General features: G+C 36.8%; 1 protein-coding gene across 1 annotated transcript in view; it reads left to right on the top strand.

Moving 5' to 3' along the window:
- TDRD9 (tudor domain containing 9) overlaps positions 1 to 26390 on the top strand; it is a 53441-nt gene that overhangs the window by 12849 nt on the left and 14202 nt on the right. Inside the window, exons 6-24 of the mRNA XM_057365687.1 lie at positions 1610 to 1690; positions 4484 to 4648; positions 8902 to 9005; positions 9783 to 9841; positions 12664 to 12715; positions 12870 to 12954; positions 13668 to 13725; positions 14290 to 14394; positions 16019 to 16116; positions 16482 to 16613; positions 17196 to 17358; positions 17442 to 17505; positions 17978 to 18041; positions 19529 to 19573; positions 20792 to 20845; positions 22411 to 22527; positions 23325 to 23432; positions 25343 to 25443; positions 26082 to 26255. Of these exons, the coding sequence (XP_057221670.1) occupies positions 1610 to 1690; positions 4484 to 4648; positions 8902 to 9005; positions 9783 to 9841; positions 12664 to 12715; positions 12870 to 12954; positions 13668 to 13725; positions 14290 to 14394; positions 16019 to 16116; positions 16482 to 16613; positions 17196 to 17358; positions 17442 to 17505; positions 17978 to 18041; positions 19529 to 19573; positions 20792 to 20845; positions 22411 to 22527; positions 23325 to 23432; positions 25343 to 25443; positions 26082 to 26255 (1829 nt within the window). The remainder of the gene's footprint in view (positions 1 to 1609; positions 1691 to 4483; positions 4649 to 8901; positions 9006 to 9782; positions 9842 to 12663; positions 12716 to 12869; positions 12955 to 13667; positions 13726 to 14289; positions 14395 to 16018; positions 16117 to 16481; positions 16614 to 17195; positions 17359 to 17441; positions 17506 to 17977; positions 18042 to 19528; positions 19574 to 20791; positions 20846 to 22410; positions 22528 to 23324; positions 23433 to 25342; positions 25444 to 26081; positions 26256 to 26390) is intronic.

Here is a 26390-nt window from a genome sequence, read left to right as displayed (position 1 = left end):
TAAGTGCAATTTTTCATTTTTATCCTGTTACTGATACTGTAGCTGAGAGCTACTTTAGCTCTTGGATATTTGAGCAGCAGGGAGACAGTACTTGGTGTACCGTTAGACTATTACAGTAACTACGAAAGCTGTCATGACTGCACTTGAAATCATACATTGGAAACATGGAAAACATTGAGAAAACAGTTACACTTTTGTATGAAGGAAACCTAGTACTTCATTCAAACAGACAAAAGAACAAAAAGCCTCGAAGCCTAAAGAATTGCGTCAATGGTCTTCATGGAAAAGATTTTGAGCACTCKAAAGTATTAGCAGAGTCTTGGAAATCTTAATATTTTAAAGCCAGTGATAAGGAAATTCAGGCTAAATGTAGAATCAAAAACTGAACCATAAAGAGTGCATGCATAAAGAAGTGTTAGACTTCCTTTAGTTTAAAAAATTATGAATTGCCTACAAAAAACCATGAGTGGAGTTTTCTGGCCCCTTATACAGGAGAATGGATTTATGCAGAGATTTTTCAAGCTTGGTTTTCTGGGGTGCTGTAATTTGAGTTGGTGCTATTGGTTTGTACCAGTTCTTTCATCATCATCCATCTGTCAAGACTGTGTGTGTGTTTTGCTTCCCCCATCCAGAATTCTAGTCCCTCCTGTTACCCATATGCCACCTTTTCCCTCACACCTCCTATGGAGTTTATGATCCTGAGTCCACAGTCACTGTTTTTAGCAACTGAATGTTCTCCATGACATTTTTGATTGCTGGTTGTATCTCTCTTAGAGTACTGTAGGCATTTAAAAACATACGTGAACAAACTAGGACCAAACATCTTGACTTCTTACAACAGGACCTTAAACCTGAAAATGACCTTAGCTAAATTTGAGTTTGTAATGGGACAGTATTGAATACAAGTCTTACCTTTATATTATGTTAGAATGTGCTAATTAGCTTCCAGGAGATRARTGTTGACTTGTGAAGGTTGAGCCWCAGARAAAGCTTCTGCAYTTAATGTATTTAAACTGTAATTCAATAAAGGGATATGGTTATTATGGGTAATGGTGGGAAAAAGTATTTGCTGAACTGTAAGGAGCAGTCAGAAAGCTCAAGTGCTAGGTTATRTAAAGAATTGGGTGTAAATGTTTTAGAATTCAGTTGTGTGTTTGGATCATAGCTGGAAGCCATTGCAAATAAGGCACATCTCATTCAATTTGCTTAGTTTTCAGACAAACCATAACTGTCCCTTCCTGGATTTGGGATCTTACCAGTATTGTTGATTTACCCAGCATCAGTACCATAGACTTCATCTGTTATTGTCAGCTRTAGTAGAACTAGTGGCTAGAGCTCAAGACTGATTTTTCTACTCATTATTCTAGATTTTTCATAATTTAGGAGTGACAAGATTTCCACAAAGGGTGMGGTAGTCATCTGAAAAATTGGGATTTTGAAGTGTTTATTAACATGCCTAGTGTCAAAAGGTGTGCTTTCTTCTATGAACATGTGTTGTTATTCCAAATTACTGAAATAAAACATAAAATTGAGTAGGAAAGTAAGAACTTGTCAAGAAGAATTAAAAGGATGAATTAATGAAAACTAAATTGTGAATAATGTCTTTCAGGTGCATGAGCGTACAGAAGAAAATGATTTCTTGCTCTTGCTGACCCGTAAACTGTTGTGTACCAATTCACAGTCTGTAAAGGTGGGCTCAAACTGAATTCTGCTCTTTTTTTCTTAAAAGAAAATTCTTGCATGTCTTTTATCTATGAAGGCCCTACTTTAAAGAATTTACCTTAAATTACTATGTTACTACTTTTTACTAAAATACTACTTTGCTTGCCACTCCTCATAAGTAAGCAAGCTAAAGGGCATTCTTTTCTTGGCTGCTGTAATGTGTTCTGAGAGACTTCTTTTTTTTCCCCTTCATGTTAAAATGCATTAGTTTCTAAAGCCTGCTTAAGGCTAAAAAATGCACGATGGTTATTTGACTAGAATTACATATTGGGTATTGAGGGCAGTGCTTATCCTTGGTTAAAATGTAGCATTAACTCCTGGAAATACTGAGCCTTTCTGTTTAAGTAGGGCGATATACTTGAAGAAATAGCAAAAGACCAGAAAGTCTGTATTGTAATTTCTGGGCAGAACTGGTAGTAAAATGTGGCTGAGATTTTTCTCTGCATGTTAGACAATTCTGCTTTGTACTAGAGCAGAGTTTGCCGACATTTTAGCGTGATATGTTTAGTCTTTGGGGTCCCAAAGTAATGAACTTTTGAAATGTAAGAATCTGAGTACAAGTGATGGAGTTAGGTGTAAGTCAGTATCTTTCTGTGCAGCTATTTGGGACTGCAGATACTTTCTGAGACTCTGAAATGCTTCAGTTAACTGTCGAATGTGAATTTTTCTGTTCAAGGTAGTGTAGATTGGCTGGTTTTGTTGCCATTGGAAGGGTATATGAGTTCTTWTGTGCAGTCCACCACATTGATTCAAAGTTGGTCTTTAGATCTTCCAAACATGCTGTCACTGAAAAGGCCCTTTCAGTTGACATAGAGCATGACTGTGTACTTCATATCTTCCACTTTTTATCCCTTTTCATKCTGATTTAGATTTTAGAGTCTTGTGTTTAAATTCAGAGGCGGTAATGTGAAGCTATTCAGCCTTTTTTTTTAGCACTTGGCTCTGCCTATTGAGAAGAGGAATAAATTGATCAGTCAGAGTTTGTGAGAAGTTTGCCCTTGATACTGATTATCTGGTTGGTCCCAATGGCAGGAATCCCTACAGGCCCTGTCTTTTCTGCTAGAAAACATGTTTCTGTTAGAGGTTCCTGAAATATTTTTTATTTTCCTTTGTAATTCCATTTCAGTATCTCAAAATTGTCCCTGAAAAATTTTATCCCCTTTATATTGCTCTCTGCAGATGACAGTTTTTTCATACCGTTCAAACCTGAGACAGATCTGTATTTGAGGGAATGGGGAGATGTCCCTTTGAATTTTTTTATATTGAAGAAAGTGGAACTCTTGATCTCAGTTGCTGGCCTTTAGCAGAATGGAATAGGCTGTGCAGTTTGAATTTATATACTAGGCCTGGTGTCTCATTTTTCAGCCCCTTTTGGAAAACTCTAGAGAAAGGGAGCTTTGATATGGCAAATTAATTTAGAAAATGTAAAGTTGTCTTCTGATCCTCCCTGCATTCATGAAACAAAAGAGTGTAAGGATCCTTATTTAAGAGAGGAAACAGCATTTTTAACTCAGGGTGGTATGAAACACGTGTGAGCTGTGTTTCCTGGTTTGGATGTGGCAGACCTCAGAGGCAGCTGGTAATTCAATATTGCATCCACTAAAGGAGTTGAGTGATWCTGATGTACTGAGGACAAGATCTACCTGCTGACTATCTGAACTATTAAACTATGCTGGGTGTTCTGGCAGATGGCTGCTGTAGTTTATTATTTTTAGATCACAGAGCAGRCACAGGGTTGTTCTTAGGTTGATCTTGCTGGGATAGGGTTGTTGAAAGAAAACCTGAGATTGAGTGGCTCTATTGAGTCAGACCGAACAGAGCAGTTTCCATAGTGACTATTAACAGTTTTTGGTATTATCTAGTGGGTCTTTGGACATATCCATGCTGTGCAAGTAGTTTTGGATTGCTTGATCTTGAGCTGTCTTCTTTGATTACCCTCTATTCTGATGTGTTCTTCTACTGTGTTGGTGACATGTGTTTGTTGAGTTTCTGCTTTAGGAGTAAATCAGACTCTTGGTTCAGTTATRTGATTCTTCAGGCACTTAGTTAAGAATCTGTCATTTCTTTCCAGTTCGGAAGGATTCCATTCAGATTACAGTCCAGATTACAAAGATTGTCTAGATAAAGAGGTAGTTTAATATTCCAATCCTGTAACTGAAGATTTAGATTGGATTTTGTTTTGATAGCATTCAGGGAATATGAAGTTTACCTGTTGCCCTGCCATAGGTGATATCTGCTGAGCCATGAGGCAGTCTCTGCTGTAGTGGGACAGGTTCCAGATATTTGCAGAATTATGTTCTTTCAAATTTTTCCTTTCAGGATCACGTTAGGAAACTTCCTGCCCTCTCCATGTGTTCCTTGTGCCTTTACACTTGCTTTRGAGCTGTGCACAGTGGTACAATGCCCACTTCATTAGTTTGCTGTTCTGTCATTTTCTAAGGGGGATGCTCCTRTGTTTTATGGCTTTTTTGCTTTGGSTGGTGATATCTTTATCAASAGYACTGGATGGTTTTGGTTGAACTTTTTACCATGTTGTTTGCCTAGGTATGTAACCTGAGTCATTTTCTTCCAGGTGCTTACCTCCCTTCATGTGTAGCTAGGATGCTTTAAGAATTTAGTTTGTCTTAAATGTGCTTAGGTTACATAACTGTAGTAACCCCAATTAGAGCACTTAACATAAAGAGGTAGTGGAGATTACCATGTAGCAGGACGTTTTATGTTAAAATTAGTGCTTTACATTTGCTGTATATTTTTTTAACAGATAATACTGATGTCTGCTTCCATCAACTCGAAAGAATTAGCTGATTACTTTGCACTTCCAGTTCATAATGGTCTGAATCCAGTCTGTGTATTTAAGGTGGAAGGCAAACCTTTTGCAATCAAAGAATATTATCTTGATGATTTGAAGGACATTATTGATTTCAAGGTATTGTAAATATAATTTGATTTCTTGGGACATAAGAAATTGGAATAGTCAGTTGAAATCTATGTAATAAAATGACAAATAGCCACTTTCATGTTGCAGTTCTAGGTAAGAATTAATATATGATRATAAAACAGGAGTCTTTTTGCCAGCAGTCTAGTTTCTTTCATGTAACAGAAACATTTCAATAGTATGAGGCATTTTGTTTGATAGTTTGCATTCAAGATGAACAGTGTAAAAATCTGCACAGAAAGTAACATACAAAGATTCACAAATCTCTTTGAATATTGCTGACAAAATCAGGGAATATTTCCTGAGTTGGTTCTTGTTGGTTTTATGTATCAAAGCCAGGAAGTCCTATGAAATGAAAACAAGCATTTATGATTAGAACTTTGATGTTGTCAGGTTGGCTTTGCTATCAGTTGAAGCTTTCCTATTTTTCTGTTTTCTTTCTTTTTTTTTTTGTTTAATAGTGCTAGAAATGTTATGCAGTAGTTTCAAAGGTATTTCTGTTGTAGCCATGTAGGCCGCCATGGCAGATGTGTAATTTTGACTAATGAAAACATGTTAGAGTARCAGCTCTCAGATCCCTGGTGGACTGTGCTGAGGAACTGCTTCTCTGATGCCACCAGGAGGGTAGGTACGGGGTGAAGCATTTGCTTTATCAATCTTTAGCTTATAAGCTGCACAGAATGTATATTGTATTTTTGTTTGTAGAGCTCCTGACATTGTAGCAGGCATCTCTGAAGCCACCAGATAGTGAAGGAATTAATGTAAATATGAGTTTAATCTTTCTTTTACATTTGAAAAACAACTGTGTAGGAATTTACTTGAGTGGACTCTTTCATTATTTATGGTTCAAGGCAAAATAAACAGGTTAAAGCAGAGTAGAGCAAATGCACTCAGGCCAGTATTATAATGCCCACTCTAAAAATAACTGGGATGTGGGTGTAATTATTGGTCAGYTTTGACAATTCAAAACACTATTAAARTGTTATTACAGTGAAGAAGATGGGGGATGCATTTAAGCAGCAGTGGGTGAACACACTGTTATTATTTAGCTTTCATCCATCAGTTCTGCAAAAAATAAAATAGTGAAATGAAACAGACAGGTAGTTTGAGAAACCCTGAAAAAATAATTGTTTATGCTGTACACAGCACAGGCAGGCATTGGCTATGCCTCAACACAGGCAAGGYAAAATAAAAGGCTGTCAACTGTTGAAGTTTTAATGCAAACCAAAAAATAAACTCAGTGCTTATAGCAGTTGGCCCATCAGTATTTATACATTAGTATGGCAGTTCAGAYAGATAATATGGAGATTATGTAATACATGGGCTTTTCTAAAAGAATTTTGATGGTGGCAACAAAAAGATAACCAAGAAATTGAGYAAGAAGTCTACTTCAGTCAAGTTGGATTTGTCATAGCTGCACTTGGAGCTGAATGTGAACTTGCACACCTTTCACCTCAGAGATCASGAACAAAGGAACTGCTTTCAGAGCTTAGGCCTTTTTATACATTTTATTTTCTCTGTGTTTTTTATTTAARGTTTTCATCTGTTTCTTTATCCTCTGTTGTCCTATCTATAGCCATTCTGTTGTTCAGCAGGATGGGGAGAGTATGTTTGTCCAAGAGGTTTCTTGTGCCTTAGGGCAACAACAGAAGCACATAAGTGCTCTTGATTTTCCTTTTTTTTTTTAAATATGTATTAAAAAAGGATGAAATTGAATTATAAAGCACTGATTCTTTGGTTCGATCTTGTTTCTTATGGTGCTGTGTGTGAAGATTTTATCTCAATACTAGTTACAATTAAAAAATTAAAATGTGGAAGGTCTAAGATGATTTGTGTAACATCCTAMTAAAATGAAAGTGGAATATGAGTGTTAAGACAGTTAATGAGTTAATGCTGCCATATGGAGGCAGGGGCACATCTTTCATCATGCTRAAWTCTAAATCAGTTAGATAAGTGCCTGAGGTACAGGCTTCAGGCTTTTAGTTCTTGATGTCTTATTTGCACCTATAAAAGCCTCTAAAATTCACATTAAAGAACACAGCAGTTAAAAGTAAATGCAGTCTTTGCTCGTTAGATAAACTGAATTTTTCTAATGTTCCTTTTGATTTTAAAATTAATAACTACAAATCTGTCATCATTTCTTAAAGCATCCCAGTCAAAATCAGTTTAGTCCTTTGTAACTCTCTCTGGGCTGCGAGGTGTGAACCTTTGTCCTTTCTCAAAAAAATCTTAAAATAATTGAATATTACTGTATAAATGTAGAATTCTTTTCTAAAAATCCTGCAGAGCTCTTGGATTTAATACATCACTCATTTCTGCATGTGATAATGTTTTAAAATTGTGCTTGAAAACAAAGAATTTTGGGATAGTTTTGACTTGAATAATATGCCGATTCATAGGTGCCATTGTGATTTAGAAGATGAATAAAAATGCCAGTCATTATTTTTAATTCTGCATGCCTGTTTGCAGTAAATCCTCTGTCATGGCTAGACAGACATCTAGCTGAATCAAAGATAAAGCTTTCTGCTTGAATTACTTAATTTTTAGGAAAGAAGATAAAATACGAGGGAAAGAAGGGAGAAATATTTTTCAGTGTAGCACTGCCTTACCCTTGCCCASATACTGTGTAATTTATAGGTGTACTGTATAATTTGTGAGCATAGGGTTATAAAAAGTAGTTTTTATTTTTCTTTTGGCACAATGGGCTTTGTAAGCACATTGTTCTGGGTGTTTAATAGAATCATGATCTGGTTGTATCAGCATCCACTAAGYCCCAAGGGAATCATTGAAACACAGGTTTCATGAAAAATGCATGAAGGCCTAATCTATAGGCAATTTTAAAGCTGGTTRTGTACATGCTTGCCTGTTGTTCTGGGTGGTGTTGGAGATAGGGAATGGAAATTTAAGAAATGAAGCAAAGTCCAAAAATCAAGTAATGTTTGACTTGCAAAGGTAAACTCCTTCATGTCCATGGACTGGAGTCAGAGTTTTGATGGAAGATGGTGAGCTGCTGTCAAAAGCTATTCTGATYATGTTGTATTATTTCAAGTCAGGTTTGACTGGGCTTTTGGATTTGCTRTTTGTCACATTGTTACCTTTTATTAGGAGCGATGTGGAAGCCYTGTCACCTTAAAGAATACTAAAGGTGCCATCAGTAGCAAAATTGAAAAGACAAATTTGGCAGTTATTTRAGCAGGGATGATATAAAACAAAAAAATCTAATGTTCAGGCAGCCCGGAAGAGATAACTTGCTTAGATTTTTTCACGCATATAGGGGCGAAAATAATTTTGGAAAGAGCAATCAAGTGTTTTTGAGGTTTCTCATGGTCTAATCAAGCTGAGGACTGAGGTTACAGTAGCAAACACTGATCTAAATCAGTGTTGCCAGACTGGTGTTAGGAGCAGTGCTTTTGTGAGTGCTGTGAGCTCCTTTACAATGGAGGCTCCTTTACCATGGCTTTCCTTTACTGGTAGGAAAGAAAACCCTAATTTCATTTTAATGGTTTAGCTAGTTCAGTTGTCTGTGATTTTAGCTCTCTGAAACACTTCAGTGTCCAGCAAATTTGTTTGTAAACAAACTGTGTSCAGTTTGCTCTAGAATGAGGAGAAACTCTGAGAATAAMAGGTGAGCAATGATTAAAASCYRTTTTTMCTTGGAAARYGTGTAATACTRTTGACCTTTTCCAAAGCAGGTCTARTTCATTAAGCATTTTATTTTWAAACTGGGAGGTTATTRAATTACTGTMTTTGCTCTGAAGRCTTGATGGTRTGTGTYCTTAAATACCAAAGCCTTGAGTTTGCTAGAAAACAGTGTGGACAGAGTTGTCATGGTTCTGTTGAATACAATAGAACAGTAAATGGCCAAAACCACAAGAACCTTTAAATGTGAAAATGAGAAAGAGGTACATGATTTATATGCAGTCAGCTAGAGCGATCTGTGTTATGGTACCTATAGGAAGCACTACCTTCCTTGTACGGATTCCTCCTTGTCATCCTGTTCCCATGGGTTGTGATCAGTCCCATATGCCTGACATTTCAGGATATAGGAGTATGTCCTGCAAATGGAGTGTGAAGAAAAATGTTTGTTTAGAAGGTAATGGGTGCATCAGATGAAGTTCTTTGTACAAGCTTCTGTACTGGATCAGTTTGAATTGCAGGCACTTGACAAATTGAAATGCATATGTGAACTACAGTCTTTTAGTCTGTTRCACTGTGTTAACCTCATTACCTTTTTCTTGGAACAGCTTCGTCCTCTAAGCGTGGGGGAACCAATGATAGAGGAGAAAATGTATCAAGTGGCTGTGTCTCTCATTCAGTCATTTGATGAGTTGGAAAAGAGGAGCAATAGGTAAGTTACAGTTCAAGATCTGGAATAAGTGATTCTCAGGGAAATGAGTTGCTAATTAAGCAACACAGCAACCCATAGTTATTAGTGAAAAATTAAATTTTAATTGCATCTCTGCCGGTATTTTATGTATTTGTTTGRTTTGTACCCTGTGTTCTTAAAGTGCACTTCATGCCCTGGAGTGTGACTRTTCAGGGCAACCATGGCATGTTGAAACTGTATTCTTTGTAGACTGGAGCTGAGGAGTATTTATATCAAGAATGAAACCAGAGTTACTATTACATATTATAACCTAAAACGTGCATTAATTCATGGAAAAAAGAAAAAGATGAAAACTAGGCATTAATTTTCACTTGCTGTTTAATGCCTTAATGTCATTTGAAATAAGTAAATACTGGAGATTTTGCTGCTCTGTGTTTTGTAAATTGATGTTTAGTGTCTGAAAATGTAATAAAGTTGGTTCTACAACTTTGGTCTAATGCTGAGTGTGTATTAAGTAACCTAATTCTGATGAATTTCATTGCCTAATGAGAATGTCTATGTTTTGTCATAGTTTTGGTGAAGAAACCTAAACTTAGTGCTCTGGTTCCAATGTCTATGTACTGCATTTTCCAGAAAGCATTGTTGCAAATAATGGTTGAAATTTCATTTCTTGGGGAAGTTTAAATAATGTTTGTTACAAAAAGCGTGCAGTTCTGCTTGTTCTCCCAGAATAAAATAACTTGGGGTAATGAAGTAGACTGAGATGGTCAAACTAATGAAGCTGTGTTTCCTTGTTAGGGAGAAAAAGARCTTGAGTGATACATTGGAACGTGGCAGCGTGCTCGTGTTTTTACCAGGTGATTGATTATATGTCATAATAATTTTCTTTTTTGTTTTTTGTCATCTAATGAGTTTTCTTCTGGCACTTCTTCCAGGGATTTATTAAACACATACTTAAATGAGCTTCACTGGTCTGTTCAGGTATTTTGGGTTGTTTAATTGTGGCAATAATTGGAAAAGCTGTGAGTCAAAAATTAAGATTCTATGTGTTTTAGAAATAAGAAAATTAATTCTCTAGTTAATMTACAGAAATGCAGTTGGTCAATTTTTTTATTGTAGTTATTAACTACTGTGTGAAGTTCCTGGGATTCTTTTCGAGATGTTTCCTTACCTGCRTATAGGGTGATCTTTATTTAGATTGTTCTTGTAAAAGTTGAAATTCACGTTTTTCTTTCCATGTACATTGGTTGGTGTAGTTGACATGCTCAAAACTACACTTGATGATATACCAGTTAATGAGCAGAACTCTGGTTAWACATGCTCTTCTGTAAAGCATAAAACTTAAGTGGTCTTGCACAAAAATTATTGTAGGCTTTTGTTTTGACTGTCATACTTACTTGAACTTGTAAGCTGGATTTTAGAGGCAGCATAACTAGCCTGCAGAGTAGTTTTCCTGAACATCACAAATCTGTTACTTGGTGGTTCCAATTATTCTTTTACTTTGTGAGCTGAAAATTTGTTAGTTGAAAACTTGGAAAAAACTTGATTATCTTCCAGTGGAGAGTCACTTTGAAGTCCAGAGTGGCTGTTTTCTTGGGCACAGTGAGGTCTGTCCCTACCAGGACTTTCTAACTCTGTAAACATCTTTCTAGATGTCATCTCCCTGCTGCGTTGAGCTTAGGAATAGCCTGTGCTAGGGCTGSAAACACAGCACACCAGCTTGAAGATCCACTGTACTTGCAGAGTAACTTTCATTGGAGAGTGTTTCCCACCAGCTAAAAGGCATCTGCCTTTCKTGGAATTACCTTCTCTACAAAATTAATGGGTAGAAGGAATTATTTTATTGAGTCAGTGTAGGGCCCATTCCAGTTTGTGATTAATAAGATAGGGACATGGTCTCTCTTGCCTCTGGCCTCTGAGTCTTCATTTCAGGCTGAAATTATTCTTTCGCACTTTAATTCTTAAATCTATATCTTTTGCTTAGATTTTTTTTTTAAATACATTTGGTAAATTTATGGAAACATGTGCAGTAGTGCTTTTTGAAGGAGCTGGTACATTTAGGTTTGTGTTTTATTTGTTCAGTGTTTGACCTTGTCTGGTTTTAAACTGGATACTCAAGACTGATCATGAACACAGGATTAGCAAATACCCYTTGAAATTTTCCTCACAAATAATTTTTCACAGAACTGCAGAARAGGGGAGGAGAGCCCTCAGTTTACAAGAGGGCAGCTGAGACAGAGCTTTGGGTTATTTTTACACATTTAACATCCACATTTAGGGTGTTGATTTGAGATGCTCAGATTTTTGAGTGCTAACGATTACATAGCATTTTGAACATTAAAAATAACACTCCCACTGACTTGTCAAGTTGAGTGTGCAGCGGCAGCCAAAAAGAGCAGTGCTGTACTGAGGATGCTGTCAGTGATTTTTGCCCAGTGTCTTTGTGGAACTCAGTGATGGGGCAGAATTTGCTTCCACAAAGCAGCTGCAGCTGTCTCAAGTAGGATGCCATATTTTCACTTGCAATTGCTGGCTTGTTGAGTGCTCAATTTTAATTTTTTTGGTAACACTACCAAGTCTGACTCTTTAGAGATAAATATCCTGCAGTATTCAACTCCTTTGGTTCCAGAACTTCTCTCTCGGCAACAGCTGATACAAGGTGCTGTGTTAAATTGTAATTTTCTTAGCATACATGCATGAATATSTTCAAAGTGATTAATTTTATCTGTTCTACTTGTAGAAGCTGATCTCTTTTTGTMTGTTTTATATTTTCTTTTGCACTYGTCCACACTCCAYTCTCCTTTTTGTCCTGATATGTTTGCCAAACAGATTTTGTTACTAGTTCCCATTTCATTCCAAGACCTTTGACTCCTGGTGGGATCCTTGTGTTCTGTTGGTGTCAGGGTCAATCAGCTCTTGTCATTTCTAGAACTGGGCAGCAGACAMTGCCTGCTGTGTCTAGTCAGTAATTACTAGACYGATTAATAATTACTGATAACAGTGRTRATKCAGAGTCTGCTCTGCCAAACAAGAATCAAACCTCTTTTAGTTGTTTTTGATAATAAAAGAACCTCCAGGAAAGTCCAGCATTGGACTGATTTTTGAAAATGGGCCTTTTGGAATTGAAGTCTCAATATGAATTTAACTCAGTTTCTCAGAAATGTTTTTGTCTATGTAAGTATTTAGGAAGTTAGAAAAAATCCCTTAGTCATAAGACTTGCCCTGGCGGATGTGAAATGCCCCAGAAAATGGGCACTGGAAGGTGTGGTGGCTAAGACACAAACAGCTATTTTTTTTCCCTTGGCCTTCCTCTTTGAAAGAAGCTGTTTTGGCTGAAATACCCAGTTTTAGCCTAAACCAGATAGTTACTCAGTATGTGATGAGCAATGGCAGTTGTAAGAAACTGAAACCAAGGRCAATAATGGGATGTTGTCAAATGGCCTTTATATCTGCTGTTGCATTTTCTCTTCATTAAATGTAATGCCAAATGGTTCTTAAAAAATTGACTCACTGGATTTCAGTAACTTGTTATTACATTTGCTTTTTTTATTCTTGTACCGTTTTACTGCCTGCTGAAAAACAGGTAATAATGATAGGCAATTAATAATTGAAACAGTTGGTTTAGAATTGTTCCTGATGACTAAAATGAAAAATAAACTCATGATTACTTCTTCCCTAGGTGTAGGTGAAATAAGACACATGCACTCATGCCTCTCAGATAAGTATAAAAGGTAAGTTGGACCACATTTGTTTCRGTTCACTGAAACTTGAACATGAGTCTTTCAGCTGTATGAGTCCAAAGTACGTAATAGGGTTTAGCACAGAAGTGTAATCAACTTTACTGTTCTTGCATCAGTAAATATTTCACTAATATATTTTCTTTAGGTGGCAGGTGTACCCACTTCACGCACGTGCGACATTAGAGGAACAAAATAAAGTATTTTCGGCTACAGTTCCTGGCTACAGAAAAGTAAATATTTTTAAACCATTACTTTCTTAAAGCATGCTAGAGTAGTAAWAGCAAATAATAATGTACTTAAGTAATACTAGCTGTTCTAACTCAAAACAATTTTGTGAGGACAAAGCATTTCTKCTTTTCAGTGTGTAAACTGATGGCCTTTCTTTAACAAGCTATTTTAACTGGTGTTTAGACCTCCCAAGAAGTGMATTCACAGGAAGTTACCCTTAAACTATTGCATGATGCTGTTTTTATCCTTCAGAATGGTTTGTGCATGTTGATTCTTGCACTTGCATGACAGGTGAGTGCTGTTGGTGGCACTGAATAGTGAAGTAGTCTCCCAGTATGSGAGACTCTGACCCACTTTGTAATCCATATTTTGACTGCTGCCTTGATTTTTCTTCATCTACTATCTCTAATAGASTATTGATGCTAATAATGTGATGTTTTATTAGGGCAAAGGCACAAGGAAATATTTCCATTCTACCTCTATGTTGTCCTATGCTATACTACTTTATTATGCTTTTTTGAGCTCAAAACAAGAAAATACAAGATTTTTGTATTGCCTTGTGTAGTATTGYTTTTTTAATATGGAGAGCAGAAATGCTGTGTTGCCATTACATTTATATTTGTTCATAGCAAGTCAGATTTTTCATGTAGAAACATTAATGCAAGTAATTTTTTGTTCATTCATTCATTGCTCATTTTTTTGCTTCAAAATTCAGGTTATTCTAGCTACCAACATAGCTGAGAGCTCTGTGACAGTTCCTGATGTTAAGTATGGTAAGTTGTCTTAATCTTGTTTTTCTGTGTACACTGTATTTGTAATATTTTCTATACTTGTGCTAGGTTAGGTCTCCATGATATGTCACTGTTCTAAGCTCTGCTGTTGTAGTATTTAAATTCTTTCTTTCTCAGTAGAGAAATCTGAATATATGAACAAATAGAGCTACTGAGTGGGAGGTTGGTTTTAATCTTCACTGRGGGGTAATTTTAAATGCAATAACAAGCAGAATCAGTCCTCATATCACAAGTTTAGTTTTTAAACGCATTCTGACTATGTTTTGAAATAATTGCATCAGTTATAAACAAATTTTGATACAGAGGTTCTAAATGCCGAAATTACTGCCTTTTAATGATTGTCATCTACAATAATTTATTATATTTATGGAAACATTTATTAGCAGTTCTCTTTGTATTCAGTGTATCCTGGGTCTGGTTGTTTATAAATCTGGTATTCTCTTTTTGCTGTTCCAGGTTATTCAAACTTTACTTTCCTGATAATACAGATTATTCTTGTGTATTTCTTTCCACTGTCATGAGCAATGTCTTTTTTTTTACTTGCAGTGATAGATTTCTGCTTAACTAGAACTTTGTTTTGCGATAAAGAAACTAATTATCAAAGTTTGAGACTTTGCTGGGCATCTAAAACAAATTGTAATCAAAGAAAAGGTAAGATGAAAATAGTTCATGAAGGTTAGCTTCTAATATTCCTTTGCATTGAGAATTCTTTGTTGCTTTTTATTGTATTAACAGTAAAAAGAACTGATTATTTYGGCYATTAATACTTGCTAAGTGTTCACCATGCCAGGATATAGGAATGTGATTAAACAACTATGAGTGAATGTTTTATTTTGCTCAAGTATATTTTCAGAATAGTGTTTTGCATTTTATTGAACAGTATTAAAATTCATGAATCATGCATTCTGTGTTATTTAATGGTAATTATTTTATCATGGGCCATTTTTAAAAAGAAGTGATAGGTACTGCTAGATATTTATTAACTGCTTGTGAGTTTCAGCTGTARAAGAAACTTTCTCGTGTATATATATCACTCTTAAACAAGTTGAAATAAGATTTTCTGTTGGCTCTTCTAGTAAGACAGTTCTCTTTAGTAGTTTTTTTCCTAGTTCCAGTCAAAAATAGTACTAAATAAATTGATAGCAGTGACATCTTCAGATACAAAAATGCTGTTATTTTTAATTATTACGAGGTCTTCACAGTTACAGCTGGGTGCCAGGTGCCCACCAAWGCTGYTCYATCACTCCCTTYTSCTCAGCTGGRCAGGGGGAGAAAAATGATGACAGAAGGCTCAAGGTTTGAGATGAAGACAGGGAGATATGTTAGCAATTACCATTGCAGGCAAAACAGACTCAGCTTGGGGAAATCGATTTTATTTTATTACCAGACAAATCATTCTAGGGTACTGAGAAAGAAAGCCAAATCTTAAACTCCTTCCCTCCTTGCCAGGCTTGGATTCACTCCCAGTTTCTCTGCCTTGTCTTTCCTAGTGGTGCAGGGCGATGGARAATGGGGATTGTGGTCAGTTCATCACACATTCTCTCTGCTGCTGCTTCTTCCTGCTCTCTTGCATTGGCTCTGTTGGACATGGGGGAAGCTTCCAGCAGCTTCTCACAGAARCCACTCCTAYAGCYACCCCCTTTCAAAACCTCAYTGTGAAACAAAYCCCAYACAGAGCTTTTATTTCCTTTAATTCAGGGTCAACAGGTTTCAACAACCAGCCAATGTACAACCAGTAGAAGYAGGATTTTGTGTAGAAGACTTAGACTTGTTATGCATGTGACTTAAAAATATGGCCTAATTCTCTAGTGGAGTAACCCACAGAGAGGAGTACCCTGTAGTTTGTTGAAGTGAATGGTATTTGGATTTTTTAAAATAGAATTCTGAAATGGGTTTTCATGAAGATGTTTTGCTGCTTATGGTTGTATCTGAAMAGTTGTTTATATTGAAGATTTTTTYCTAGCTGTAGAGTCAAATAGGAAATGCCTGTTCAACTGAGACAAATGTGTGTTGATTTGAGGGCAGTTACRTGAAAGAGGTATTTGAGTGAAATACTTATGTAAGTCTTTTGTTACTGCTACTRTGAAAACAAAATATTTTCATCCTACCCTTATGTGTCCGCTGGGCCTGTCTGCTGCAAGAGAACACAACACTACTCAGCCTGCAGCATCAGCTGTCGTGTGCTGCTCAGCTGCCCAGAGGGTTTGTAGATGGATGGGTTTGGAAAAAAATCTTGGGCACTTCACAAGTTGSCGATTTGTTCTTTTATGTGAAGGTCGTGCTGGACGAGTTTCSAAAGGATATTGTTACAGGCTTGTACACAAGGCCTTCTGGGCAGATTGTATTCCAGAGAAGTCAGAGCCTGAGATGCTGGTAAGGCTTTTGGGTTTAGGGTTAGGATTTTTTTAATGTATGCAGTGATAGCAGAGTCATTTGCTTTACTTTCCCCGAAGAAAGTTAGAATAGTTACTACAAACTAATAGCATTGWCTAGAATTCAACTTGATAACTAATTGACACAGACAATTCCACATAGTTTCTTTATAGGAGATCCATTATAGCAGTAAAATTGATGTGGATTAGAAATAATCAATCTACTCAAAAGGAAAAAAAAAACCCTAGTTGAACAAAATTATTTCAGATTTTGCAGAATCGTAAACTTAAAAGTACTTTTTCATGTGAAACACTTTGTCACACTTCCTGTGGGGGGAAAGTAACAATGATTTTGTCTTCATTCAGCTTTGTCCAYTGGGAGCTACAGTGTTAAAAATAAAGAAACTTGATATGGGGGAACCAAAAGCCTTGCTGGCAACAGCTCTTTCTCCACCCACTGTAGGTGACATTGAACGTACAATACTTCAGCTAAAAGAGGTAGGCTGTCTTTTAAAGTTGATATAATCAAGGTAACAGGAATGTACTGTGGAAGTGATTTTCTTTGTTTTTAAGGTAGTGGTAACCTTACTTGGCACCTCAAATTTTCACACTTCGTCTGTTGTTGCGTTACCATCCTCTTGAACATAATTTCTGTAGTTACGTCTTAAAAAAAAGATTATAATTTCATCAGGGAGTAATGACTTTAAGGACTAACATCTGTGGTGCTAAGGAATAGAAAAATACACAAATAACTTGAACTCTCTGTGTGACACTGTTCGTGAATGAGCAATAAATCACACACCATATGATGTGTAGAGGTCAGCTTGAAGATCCCTTTCTCACCTGTACAAGGATGATGATTTTGATTTTCAATTATGAAGTTGATGAGGGGTAGAATTTTCATTGCATTAAATATTTTTTTTTGCCCAAAGTGCGTAAGAAATAGTATTTGCATCATTTGTAGCTTGCTTTTCTATCCAGTATATGTAGTAGCTTTGGTTTCAAAAGTACCAGGTTTTAAAAATTGTCTGACGTTTACTCAGTGAGCTTTTACAAGTGAATATATTTTAATTTCTCTAGCTGGGAGCACTTACTACCTGTGTGCAAACAGAAGAAAATCTGCATGATGGTGAGCTGACTTTCTTGGGAACGGTACTGACAGAGTTGCCAGTGGAGCTGCATCTTGGAAAATTGATAGTCCTTGGGCATATCTTTGGTTGCTTAGAGGAATGCCTTATTATAGGTAACTGAATGAAGAGCATGTGAGAACATTTTTCTAAAACCAAATGATTTGCAGGTTTTCATTTTGATTTGTTCTTCTTGTAGCTGCAGCACTGTCTTCGCGGAATTTTTTTGCAGTCCCTTTCAAAAACCATGTTGATGCATACAGGTAGTACGCCAGATCTTTTACAACTTCCTAACTACATTTGGGAGCAGAGGGCAAAGTTGATCATGTCATGAGTCTGATTTTCTGTTAAAGTGCCAAGCAGTGCCAAAAGAAGCTTTTCCAGGTAGCTGATCCTGGAGTCTGTTAATTTGGGAACATAAATGGCAGAGCTAACTCATCCTTTCCTGAGCACAGGCCCTGATTCTTCAGCTTTGCCTTTCTCAGGTGAACATGTGGCAATGTCTATTGAAACRGTTTTTAAAATAGCAAGGAAAACTATTTGTTATTATCCCGCTCATACAGTGCATCTCCTTCAGTGAGGAATTGGACTAAGAACAAGTAATTACAATAAATATATTGATCATGCTTATTAAAGACATGGATGGTGTTAATAATGTAGAATTCTGAGCTGCCTAATACATGCAGTATTTGAAAAAAAATTATTGTTGTGAATCTTTTTTGTTTGTATTGACAGGAAGAAATTGGTTTTTGCTGGGAATAGTAGGAGTGACTGTATTGCAATTGTGAATGCCTTCAGGGTAAGTCTTTTTTTCCAGCTTAGATTACAGTGAAGTGTGATAGACCAAGATGGAGATTCTCACCTTTGTAGGATCAGTGCAGCATTTGTGCTTGGCAGTTGTTGAAAACTTTGCATTACTGCTAGCTACATATTGATGCTTTTTGCAGTGTCTGTCCTACTGTGTAAAGTTCCAGTTGTCTCCAYTGTAATAGCCCGAAATAAAATGCCAGAGATGTGGTCATGATTGTAGATTRTTTTTAACCAAGGACAGTTTGGACTCATAAGCTCTACTACAGAATGAGTTTGGTGACCTTTCTCAACACTTTCTTTGGTTTGGCTTTGTGTTGTTTTTGTGGAAATGCCATTTTTTGGTACTCTTGCCTGTTTGATAGCCCRGTACCATGGACAGGGGTAGATTCCTCCAGGCAGAGGCAGAGCTGGTAYAGCACAGCAAAGGCTTCTGCTAGAGGAGCTTGCTGTTCAAAATCCAGCATTTTATTTTATGCATGCTCTGGTGTGTTCTGTAATCTTCTGGAGAGTCTAAAATCTTCAGCTGCTGATTTAATTTATTCATTTTTTTGAATGCATTGCCCTTAAGTCAAAACTGATCTGGTTTTTTTCTACTCTGCTAGCAGTCAGAATTTTTTGAAGCACACGGGCATGTATGCCACATATATCCACTGATCCTAAGGCTCAGAAATAATGTTTTCTGAATTCCCCTTGTTCTGTTATATTTCCCGTGTGTCACCTGGTTGTTCATCTGAAGATGATATTTCCATAAAACAGTATGTTGTCCTGGAGAATAAACATGAACATTCAGACAGCAGCTTGCAGTGAAGTATTTCTGTATGTGAGTTATGTGAAGGCTTTGTTTTGAATAGCTGAGTATCAGAAGGTAACAGGTGAGGTCAGGAGTTGGTTTTCAAACTTCTTGGTTCAGATTAGATTTCTTCCAGGGCAGCCTCTATCAAAGTAGGGAAATGMAGTCCAGGTGTTCAACTTTGCTGGTAGTCATTGTCCACAGTAAGCTGCAATATTGTATTATGAGGTGAATTGCTGTCAGACTAGAAGAAATGGATTCTGTAGGCATCTGCAGTCACAAATTTGCTGCCTAGTAATGAAGTTATTTTTGTTAATATGCTGGGTAGTTTAATTTCCAGTCCTGTTTTCTGGGAGGCATTTGCATCAGAACTTATCTCAGTCAATCAGTTCACTTTCTTTTGTCCCAAAGCAAGGAAGAAAAAACAAAAGGTTTTGAAAGGAATCTGCKTTATTACAGCGCCAAATTAAAGGATCCAAATTGTTCTATTGATGTATGGATGTTTGCATGCTTTAACACTCCATCCATTTCCTCTCATCAAGCCAGGTGGACAGCCTGTTGTTGAAAGATCACCTTCATYGCTAATATGAAAAAGTTAATCACTTTAAATGTCACATAAATATTTATAATAATTATTACTAAAGCACTACATTTTGTGTCTGAATACTATACCACTCTTTCCTTAGGCATGGCAGGCCTGCAAACGAAAAGGAAAGCTAAGAGATCCCATGGTTAGTTAAACTTTATTTCTTCTTCTCTCTTCAAGGTCGGTAACTTCAGTGCTGGAGTGATTAATTTTCATAATAAGGAGGTTTTGCTAGCAAAGTTTATTTATTATATTTGCAACTTTTCATAAGTAAATGGAAGGACAGACTTTGAGTGAGAATGAGTGTTTGAATCCAGTGCGGAGTTATTTGAAGACAATCTCTTATGTAGTTCCTTTCACAGATGAATCAACAGTGGCCAGAGGGTTTGAAATTCAACCTAAAAAGGRAAATCRAGCTGTAGTTACTTCTAATAYRCATAAGTGTCTCTGTTTTTTTAAAYACACAGATTTCTGCCCCCTCAGAAAACCCTGAAAGATGGAAGATGCTAATGTGCATCAGTCACAAAAAMCAGTGCATGCACACAGTAATTGCCTCCAGTCCTTCTTTTGTTTGTACAAGATAAAAGCTTTTTATTTCTTCTGTTCTTTCAAAGTGTAGTGTCTTTTATGAACACCAAAGCATAACATACACGGACTTAGAACAAGTACTCAAGGTGGCCAGAATCGGATAAAGTTGTGCATTCAGAGTAAGAACTTCTGAGTTTTTTGGAAGTGTTCCCAGGATGCCGATGTCATCCTGGCTTGTGYCAGCAATAGTGTGGCCAGCAGGACCAGGGCRGTGRTTTCTTCCCSCTGTACTTGGCGCTGGTGAGGCCACACCTTGAAGTGATAGAAGGAGAGGTTTAGGTTGGAATCAGGGAAAATTTCTTCACTGAARRCATKGCAACAGGCTGCCTGGAGAAGTGGTGGAGTCACCATCTGTGGATTTGTTCARAAGGTGTGCGGGTGTGGCACTTGGRSACATGGTTTAGTGCTGGACACTGCAGTGCTGGGTTGGACTCRGGGATCTTGGAGGTTTTTTTCAGACCTTAACATTGCTGTGATTCTCTAGGTGTGGRTCTTAAAGTAGGTTTTTCTGGTAGCAACTCAAAGGAGTTGGACTTGTAGATTGATCTGGAAAGTTTAGGTGACCACAGCTGCATTGGTGATAACCAGAGGATAGTTCTAGTCAAATATGTAATTGTCTCCCATTTTGAAACATTAATATGATTGCARAGAAAGCTGTGAAATGTGATTTAATTCTTCTATTGCCATATGTAACTATTATTTGTGTCCATGTAGAAGAATGTGAGATAAAGTTTACTAGCAGTAGAAGAARAAAGTTTCTAACTTTCTTTTTCAGGAAGAGCTTGAGTGGGGTCGATCAAACTGTGTTCAAATAAACAAGATCAAAGAGGTAAGATTAAATAGGTAGTAGCTTTTATAAGCAGGAGGACTTAACTTGCCTTATCCTCTGTAAATGTTAAGATCTTGGGTAAGAATACTGTGTTATGTATCTATCAATATATATATAGATGTATGTTTTCTTAAAATGAAGTATGAATTCAGATGAAAGGAATTTTCCTTTTGTTAGGATAAACAAATTGGTGTTAGATTATTAATTTAACATATTTTTAAGAAGCCCCCAGTATTATTTACTRGTTTTATGGATTTCTATTATCAATGGTGTGGTGTGACTTCTCTCTGTTTAAAGAAATTTTGTCTTCTGGCTGGGAAGACTTGAAGCAAATACAGCTTTATAGTRAAGCCTGGGCTTGAGAATTTGCAGGGCTTTGTTGCTAACATTGCTGCAACAATTAATGGCAACTCTGCATCACAATGGGCTTCCAGCTTAATGTGATATATTGAGGGAGAAATAAGTAAAATTCCTGAGTAACTGATTAGCAGAATGGCCTTGGCCATTATTTCACCAGCTTGTATCTTTGGCATGAGCAATGTGGGGCCTGTGTTCAAAAAGCACAGGAAAAACAAAAAAAAGGTTTTAATAGCAGGCAACCATCCAGATAAGAAGTGACATAGCTTCCTGACTTTAGTATGCGGTAACAACAAAAAAAAGATGAGAGAAGAGCAAATTGTATGCAACTGGACAGTGGAATGATGAGTTTTACGTGGCTCTCTTGGCTCAGTTTCAGATAATGCCAGAAGAGRTTGGACATGATGTAACATCTAAAGAGTTTAGAATGGTCACCTTCACTTAACACTTAGTAGGATCTGGAGGCTTTTATTTGCTGCACCTAAAGACACTAATTTTATAATCCCTTGTGTGGAAGTGGGTTTGCASAGCTGAGTCAGTCTCATGAGTTCCTTTCTGGCTGTGGTAGTTTTTCTGGTAGTGTCTTAAAACTGTCAGCAGCAGAAAGGAAAGGGAAATGTAGGTCCAAAGAAGTTGTGTGGACRGCACTTTATTTGCTCTAGAATCAGCTGGGTGAGTGAAGGCATTTACTGTGCAGTCAGAGGACCAGTGTCTGCTGTGGAACCTTCTTGGAAATGCTCGAGATGGAAAGCCTAATACATTCTGCTGTAGGGCATGAGTTTCATCTCTCTTCTCTCACAGTTATCACAGTTTTCTGCTGAACTGAGGGTGCAGCATGGKCACTGCTGCAGCTGGGTGCAGAAGCCCAGATTGCTAACATGGTTTTTATCTCCTAAGGTGCATACTTAACGTTACCTAAATAGAGAATGTCATCTTGTAAAAGGTTGCTTCAGTCCTCTTCCTAAATTAGTTCACTATCATATATGTATAATATGCTTTGGGGCTACAGAGCTGTTTTTTATCAGGAGATACCAGGAATACTGAAATTATTTTCCAACAYAGAGGTGMTGAGCAGTRTATTGGTRAAATGCATATCAGTCACCAGAACAGGAAAGGCCCAGTTATTTCAGACTGTTACAAGCAGATTTTATTGCTGTTTTTGGTTAGGTTTGATCCATTTTAAATGTAACTTAGAGATCAAATTTCAGGTGGCAGAGTTATTTCACAACTTGAAAAGGCGAGTCAGAGCATTTAACATGCATGTTAAAGCTCAGCCATCTGCTGTGGACCAGGAATATGTTTGCAAACAACGTTTCATTTTGCAGGTAACACTTCATTATCATAAAGAGATGTTATTTACAGAAATTGCAGCTGAATTTTCATAGACTAATATTGATGAACTAGTATTGTACTTGTGTTTGAAAATTCTCTGTGGATGTTGAGATTTTGGGTGTAAAAACGAAGTAATGTTTTTGGCAGTGTRTTGGCAATGTAGAAGGACAACTAATGTTAGTTATTTGAAAATTATATTATGACTTTGAGGTGCTCTGTTTGAACAATGCCTTGGTTAGTTAGTAAGGAGGGGTGCTGGGAATTTTATGGCTTTCGGATGTTTTAACTTTGGCAAAATTTCAGTTAAACTTCTTGTCTTACTGGGAGTGATTAACAGTGGTTTTGTTTTCACAGATTTATTTATCATTTCAGTGGCAGTTGGTTTAACTATTTAAGCACTGAGTATCTCGGAGGTGAATTGTTAAATATTGTAAAATGCAGCCTGAAAACGAAACAATTCACATGTAGCTGTTTTGTGTGAATTTATTTGAGTTGAGGCTTTGGAAATCAGAACTAACAATTACAGTTTTCAAGCAATAGAATAGAGCAAGTCTRCGTACAGAAGCATTACAATGATGTAGAATTGTTCCAGAAATTGAGTTCTTTTCRTGGAAGTATGTTTTTAAGAATTTGCTTGAATTTGTGTTTAGTTCTAGCAATTCCTGGACAGAGGCAGGCAAAAATATTCTTATGAAGATCTGTGGGTGTCTCTTCATGTTGCCAGATTATCTCATTTCAGGAAACTGAATATAATCTGCTGTGTTTGCGCAAAATATTTTCCTGATTTCAGGTGGTAATAGCTGGTGCTTTCTATCCAAACTACTGTACTTTTGGAAAATGTAATGAAGAAATTGCCATGAAAGACCTCGCTGGCAAAGATCCAAAAACCACCGTAATGGTATGTTAAGAAAGTGAATGACTTAATTAAGCATCAAGTAACAAATATGGAGTGTTTGGGAGGTATTTTCAAGTTCTGTTCTGTCTTGGGCTAGGAGAGAAATAATTACYTACTCTGATCCTTGCATGGTGAAGTCTGTCCCACCTCCATTTCTACCAATACAATAAACATTGTGTAGGTGGGCAGTTTGGGAAGAATTCCTGAGAGCTGCCTCTCTGCATTTGATTGCTAGTCTTGTACAGGTAAACAACTTCCATCAAACTAATGAAGTATTTGGAGAAATGGAGCRGGACTGTCAAGTGTACTTTTTAATGAGTACTTAAATAATGTGTTGTTGCAACTTCAGTGTTACATTTTTGTAATCCRCTTGTTAGTGCATGGCATACATGCTTGTTGCTTTAAGGTTRCTMAGGTGTTGTGCTGGGCTTTTTTATKATCTTCTAAAATTGCTTTWCATCTGATTGCATAAGTGCAAGTTCAAAATGGCTGTAGTGATTTTTTTTGTCTAAGCTAAGAAAATGCTTGGTGTATCTAAACGAGGATTAACACTGTAAAACAGCCATGACCTGTGCTTAAAGAAACCAAACCTACAAGGARCCTCAAACACTTTTATTGGCACAAGAGAAAATAGTTAGGTAAAAAAGTAGGAGAGAGTCAGAAAATCTTGTTGACAAGGGGTTTCTTTTGTGCTTCTTACTATTTAAGGATATTGAAGCAAGATATCAGTTGAGACTCAGATGTCGTGGAATAAAGACGAGTCTTGCCACAGCAGCATTGATTAATATTAAACTGGTAGATTTAAAGAGCTTCTTACTTTTAATATATTTGACTCTTGATCTGCTCATACATCAATTGCTTGTTACCTTGAAAAAGGAAGAAGTAGCTGCTGTGTCTTCATCAGGATAAAAGATCATTTTGGGCACAAGTGCTGCAAGTTCCTCAGGTTCTCACTTTGAGAGATGTGCTGCTCCTGATGCTGTGCTGAAGATGTAAAAGACAATTGARACTCCCATTGTCTGGTCTCTCTAAATTATCTTCTTTGAGGCAATTTCTGCAGTCCTAACCTAGACCATGGTTTTGACCAGCAGCTGRTTTTGGTACTGTAACTTCAAGGCATAGGAATGTTGTGAAAAAATAATCTGGCTTTTCCTGTCTAAAGTTGTAAAAGCCCAAGAAAAGAATAGATAATTGCATAGGCCCTGGAAAATATTTGAAAGTCCCAAAGTTTGAAYTTGCTAATTAGGAGTTCATGATTCTATATTGAATCAAGATCTACTGTGAGATATTACTAAGAAAAAAATAGAGAAATGAACATGTGGCTAGAGTTGCATGTTATTAATTGTGAATGCTTACMCTGAAATTACTCCTCTACACAAGGAAGACCAGGAGATTGCTCTTGTCATTCCTAAGAAATGTGAGAAACCTTTCCAGTTGTGCAGGCTGTCCCACCATACCTCAGTAATTCAGTGTGTGACAGTTCTGCCAGGACATGGTRCAGGTCCTTCTGTTTCCCAGGCTCTGCACGCCGTGTAGGATAAAGTTCCCAATTGGGGTCAAAGAATCACAGCATTCCAGTGCTTTTCTGTTAGAAGCAAAAWCAGAGACACTAGACAGCTTTTTGGAGCAAATATCAGATTCATATATATAAAATTACAAATTAATTTGATTCATGTATAGTTTATCTACTGATTTGAACCAATAGGGCATTATTAGCAGCGAAACAATGCTTTTTATTGTCTTTTGAGATTTGTGAGTGTGTTATAGTATATAGCGCTTCTGGAAGTTGTTGGAGTTTAGATTGTACATAATTATTGCAGCTCAAGTGAGGGAGAAAGCTAAGTACTTAGGTGAACTTGGAAATGCATTAAAATGATTGAATGTATCCAAATTTAGCATCTTTGTTTTAACAGCTGAAGAACATTCCTCCCTATGGATATCTATACCATAAACAGTTGCAGTCTCTGCTTAGACAGTGTGGGCAGGTAAAATCTATTTCCTACAACGGATCAAGGTAAGTATAAAATAAAGGATCCTGCCTTRTGTTCTCACTTAGAAATCCAGTAATCAGTTTCTTTGTCAGTAATATACTGACAAATTAAGTTGATTTCTTCTCTCTTTGGAATCTGTAATTTAATGTATTGGTTAGTGTTAAAAAGGTGGTTTGGAAGTTTAGTGTACMTTGGCTGGAATAACATTAGCTAAGCTAGCTGAGGTAGAGCCTTCTGTTTTGTCTCTTCTGTTCTCTATCAGTGGACCTTAACTGCAGCTCATCTGTCTGTATTTATTTCTGTCTTTTATACTGAATTTAGCTCATTTGTACAGTCTGATGGCCTTTTTGAGCTGATAATCTCATTAATTTCAGCCTATGACTATCCAAAGTTGAATTCATGTAACCCTTTTTTACTCCTTTTCCAATCTTTAATGCTTTTCTTATTCACATGTGTTTTCACATCCTTTTTATTTGCATTAAATTTGACGTGTCCTGGTGACAGTGTTAGAAAGTTTTCTTCTAAGCATCATGATAAATAAAGTTTTAAGGTACATAAGAGCAGTGGGCAAAGCCTGTGAGGAACCTACGTTTTACTGTTTGTTGACCTGCTAAGATAAAGACGGGGMGAAAAAAATAATTTTCTTTTTTTTTGTGAACAGGGCATATGTGGAATTCTCCCGTAATCCAAAGGAAGCCTTTAAGGTTCTTCCTGAAGTGTACCTGGCAGTCAAGATGTTCCAGCTGAAGATTCCTTTTGAGCTGTATGTTCATTATCCRGAAGATATCGGAAGACAAGTGCAAGGTGCAGCAGCTGCAGGTTTGGAATTTCTAAGGTAATTGTACTGCATGTGTAAAATGTGCTTCTTTGCAGCGAAATAAGTTTTGCTGGATTCAGTGGGAATTTCCTYGGAAATGTCACCAAGACAAAAATGTTGGGTTCAAAAGCCAGATGTAAACTTAGTCTAAGT

Source organism: Malurus melanocephalus, unplaced genomic scaffold, assembly GCF_030028575.1.
Source record: "Malurus melanocephalus ecotype Western Australia unplaced genomic scaffold, MMel_1.1 scaffold_57, whole genome shotgun sequence".
Taxonomy (NCBI): Eukaryota; Metazoa; Chordata; class Aves; order Passeriformes; family Maluridae; genus Malurus; species Malurus melanocephalus.
This window is presented reverse-complemented; position numbering and strand designations above follow the sequence as displayed.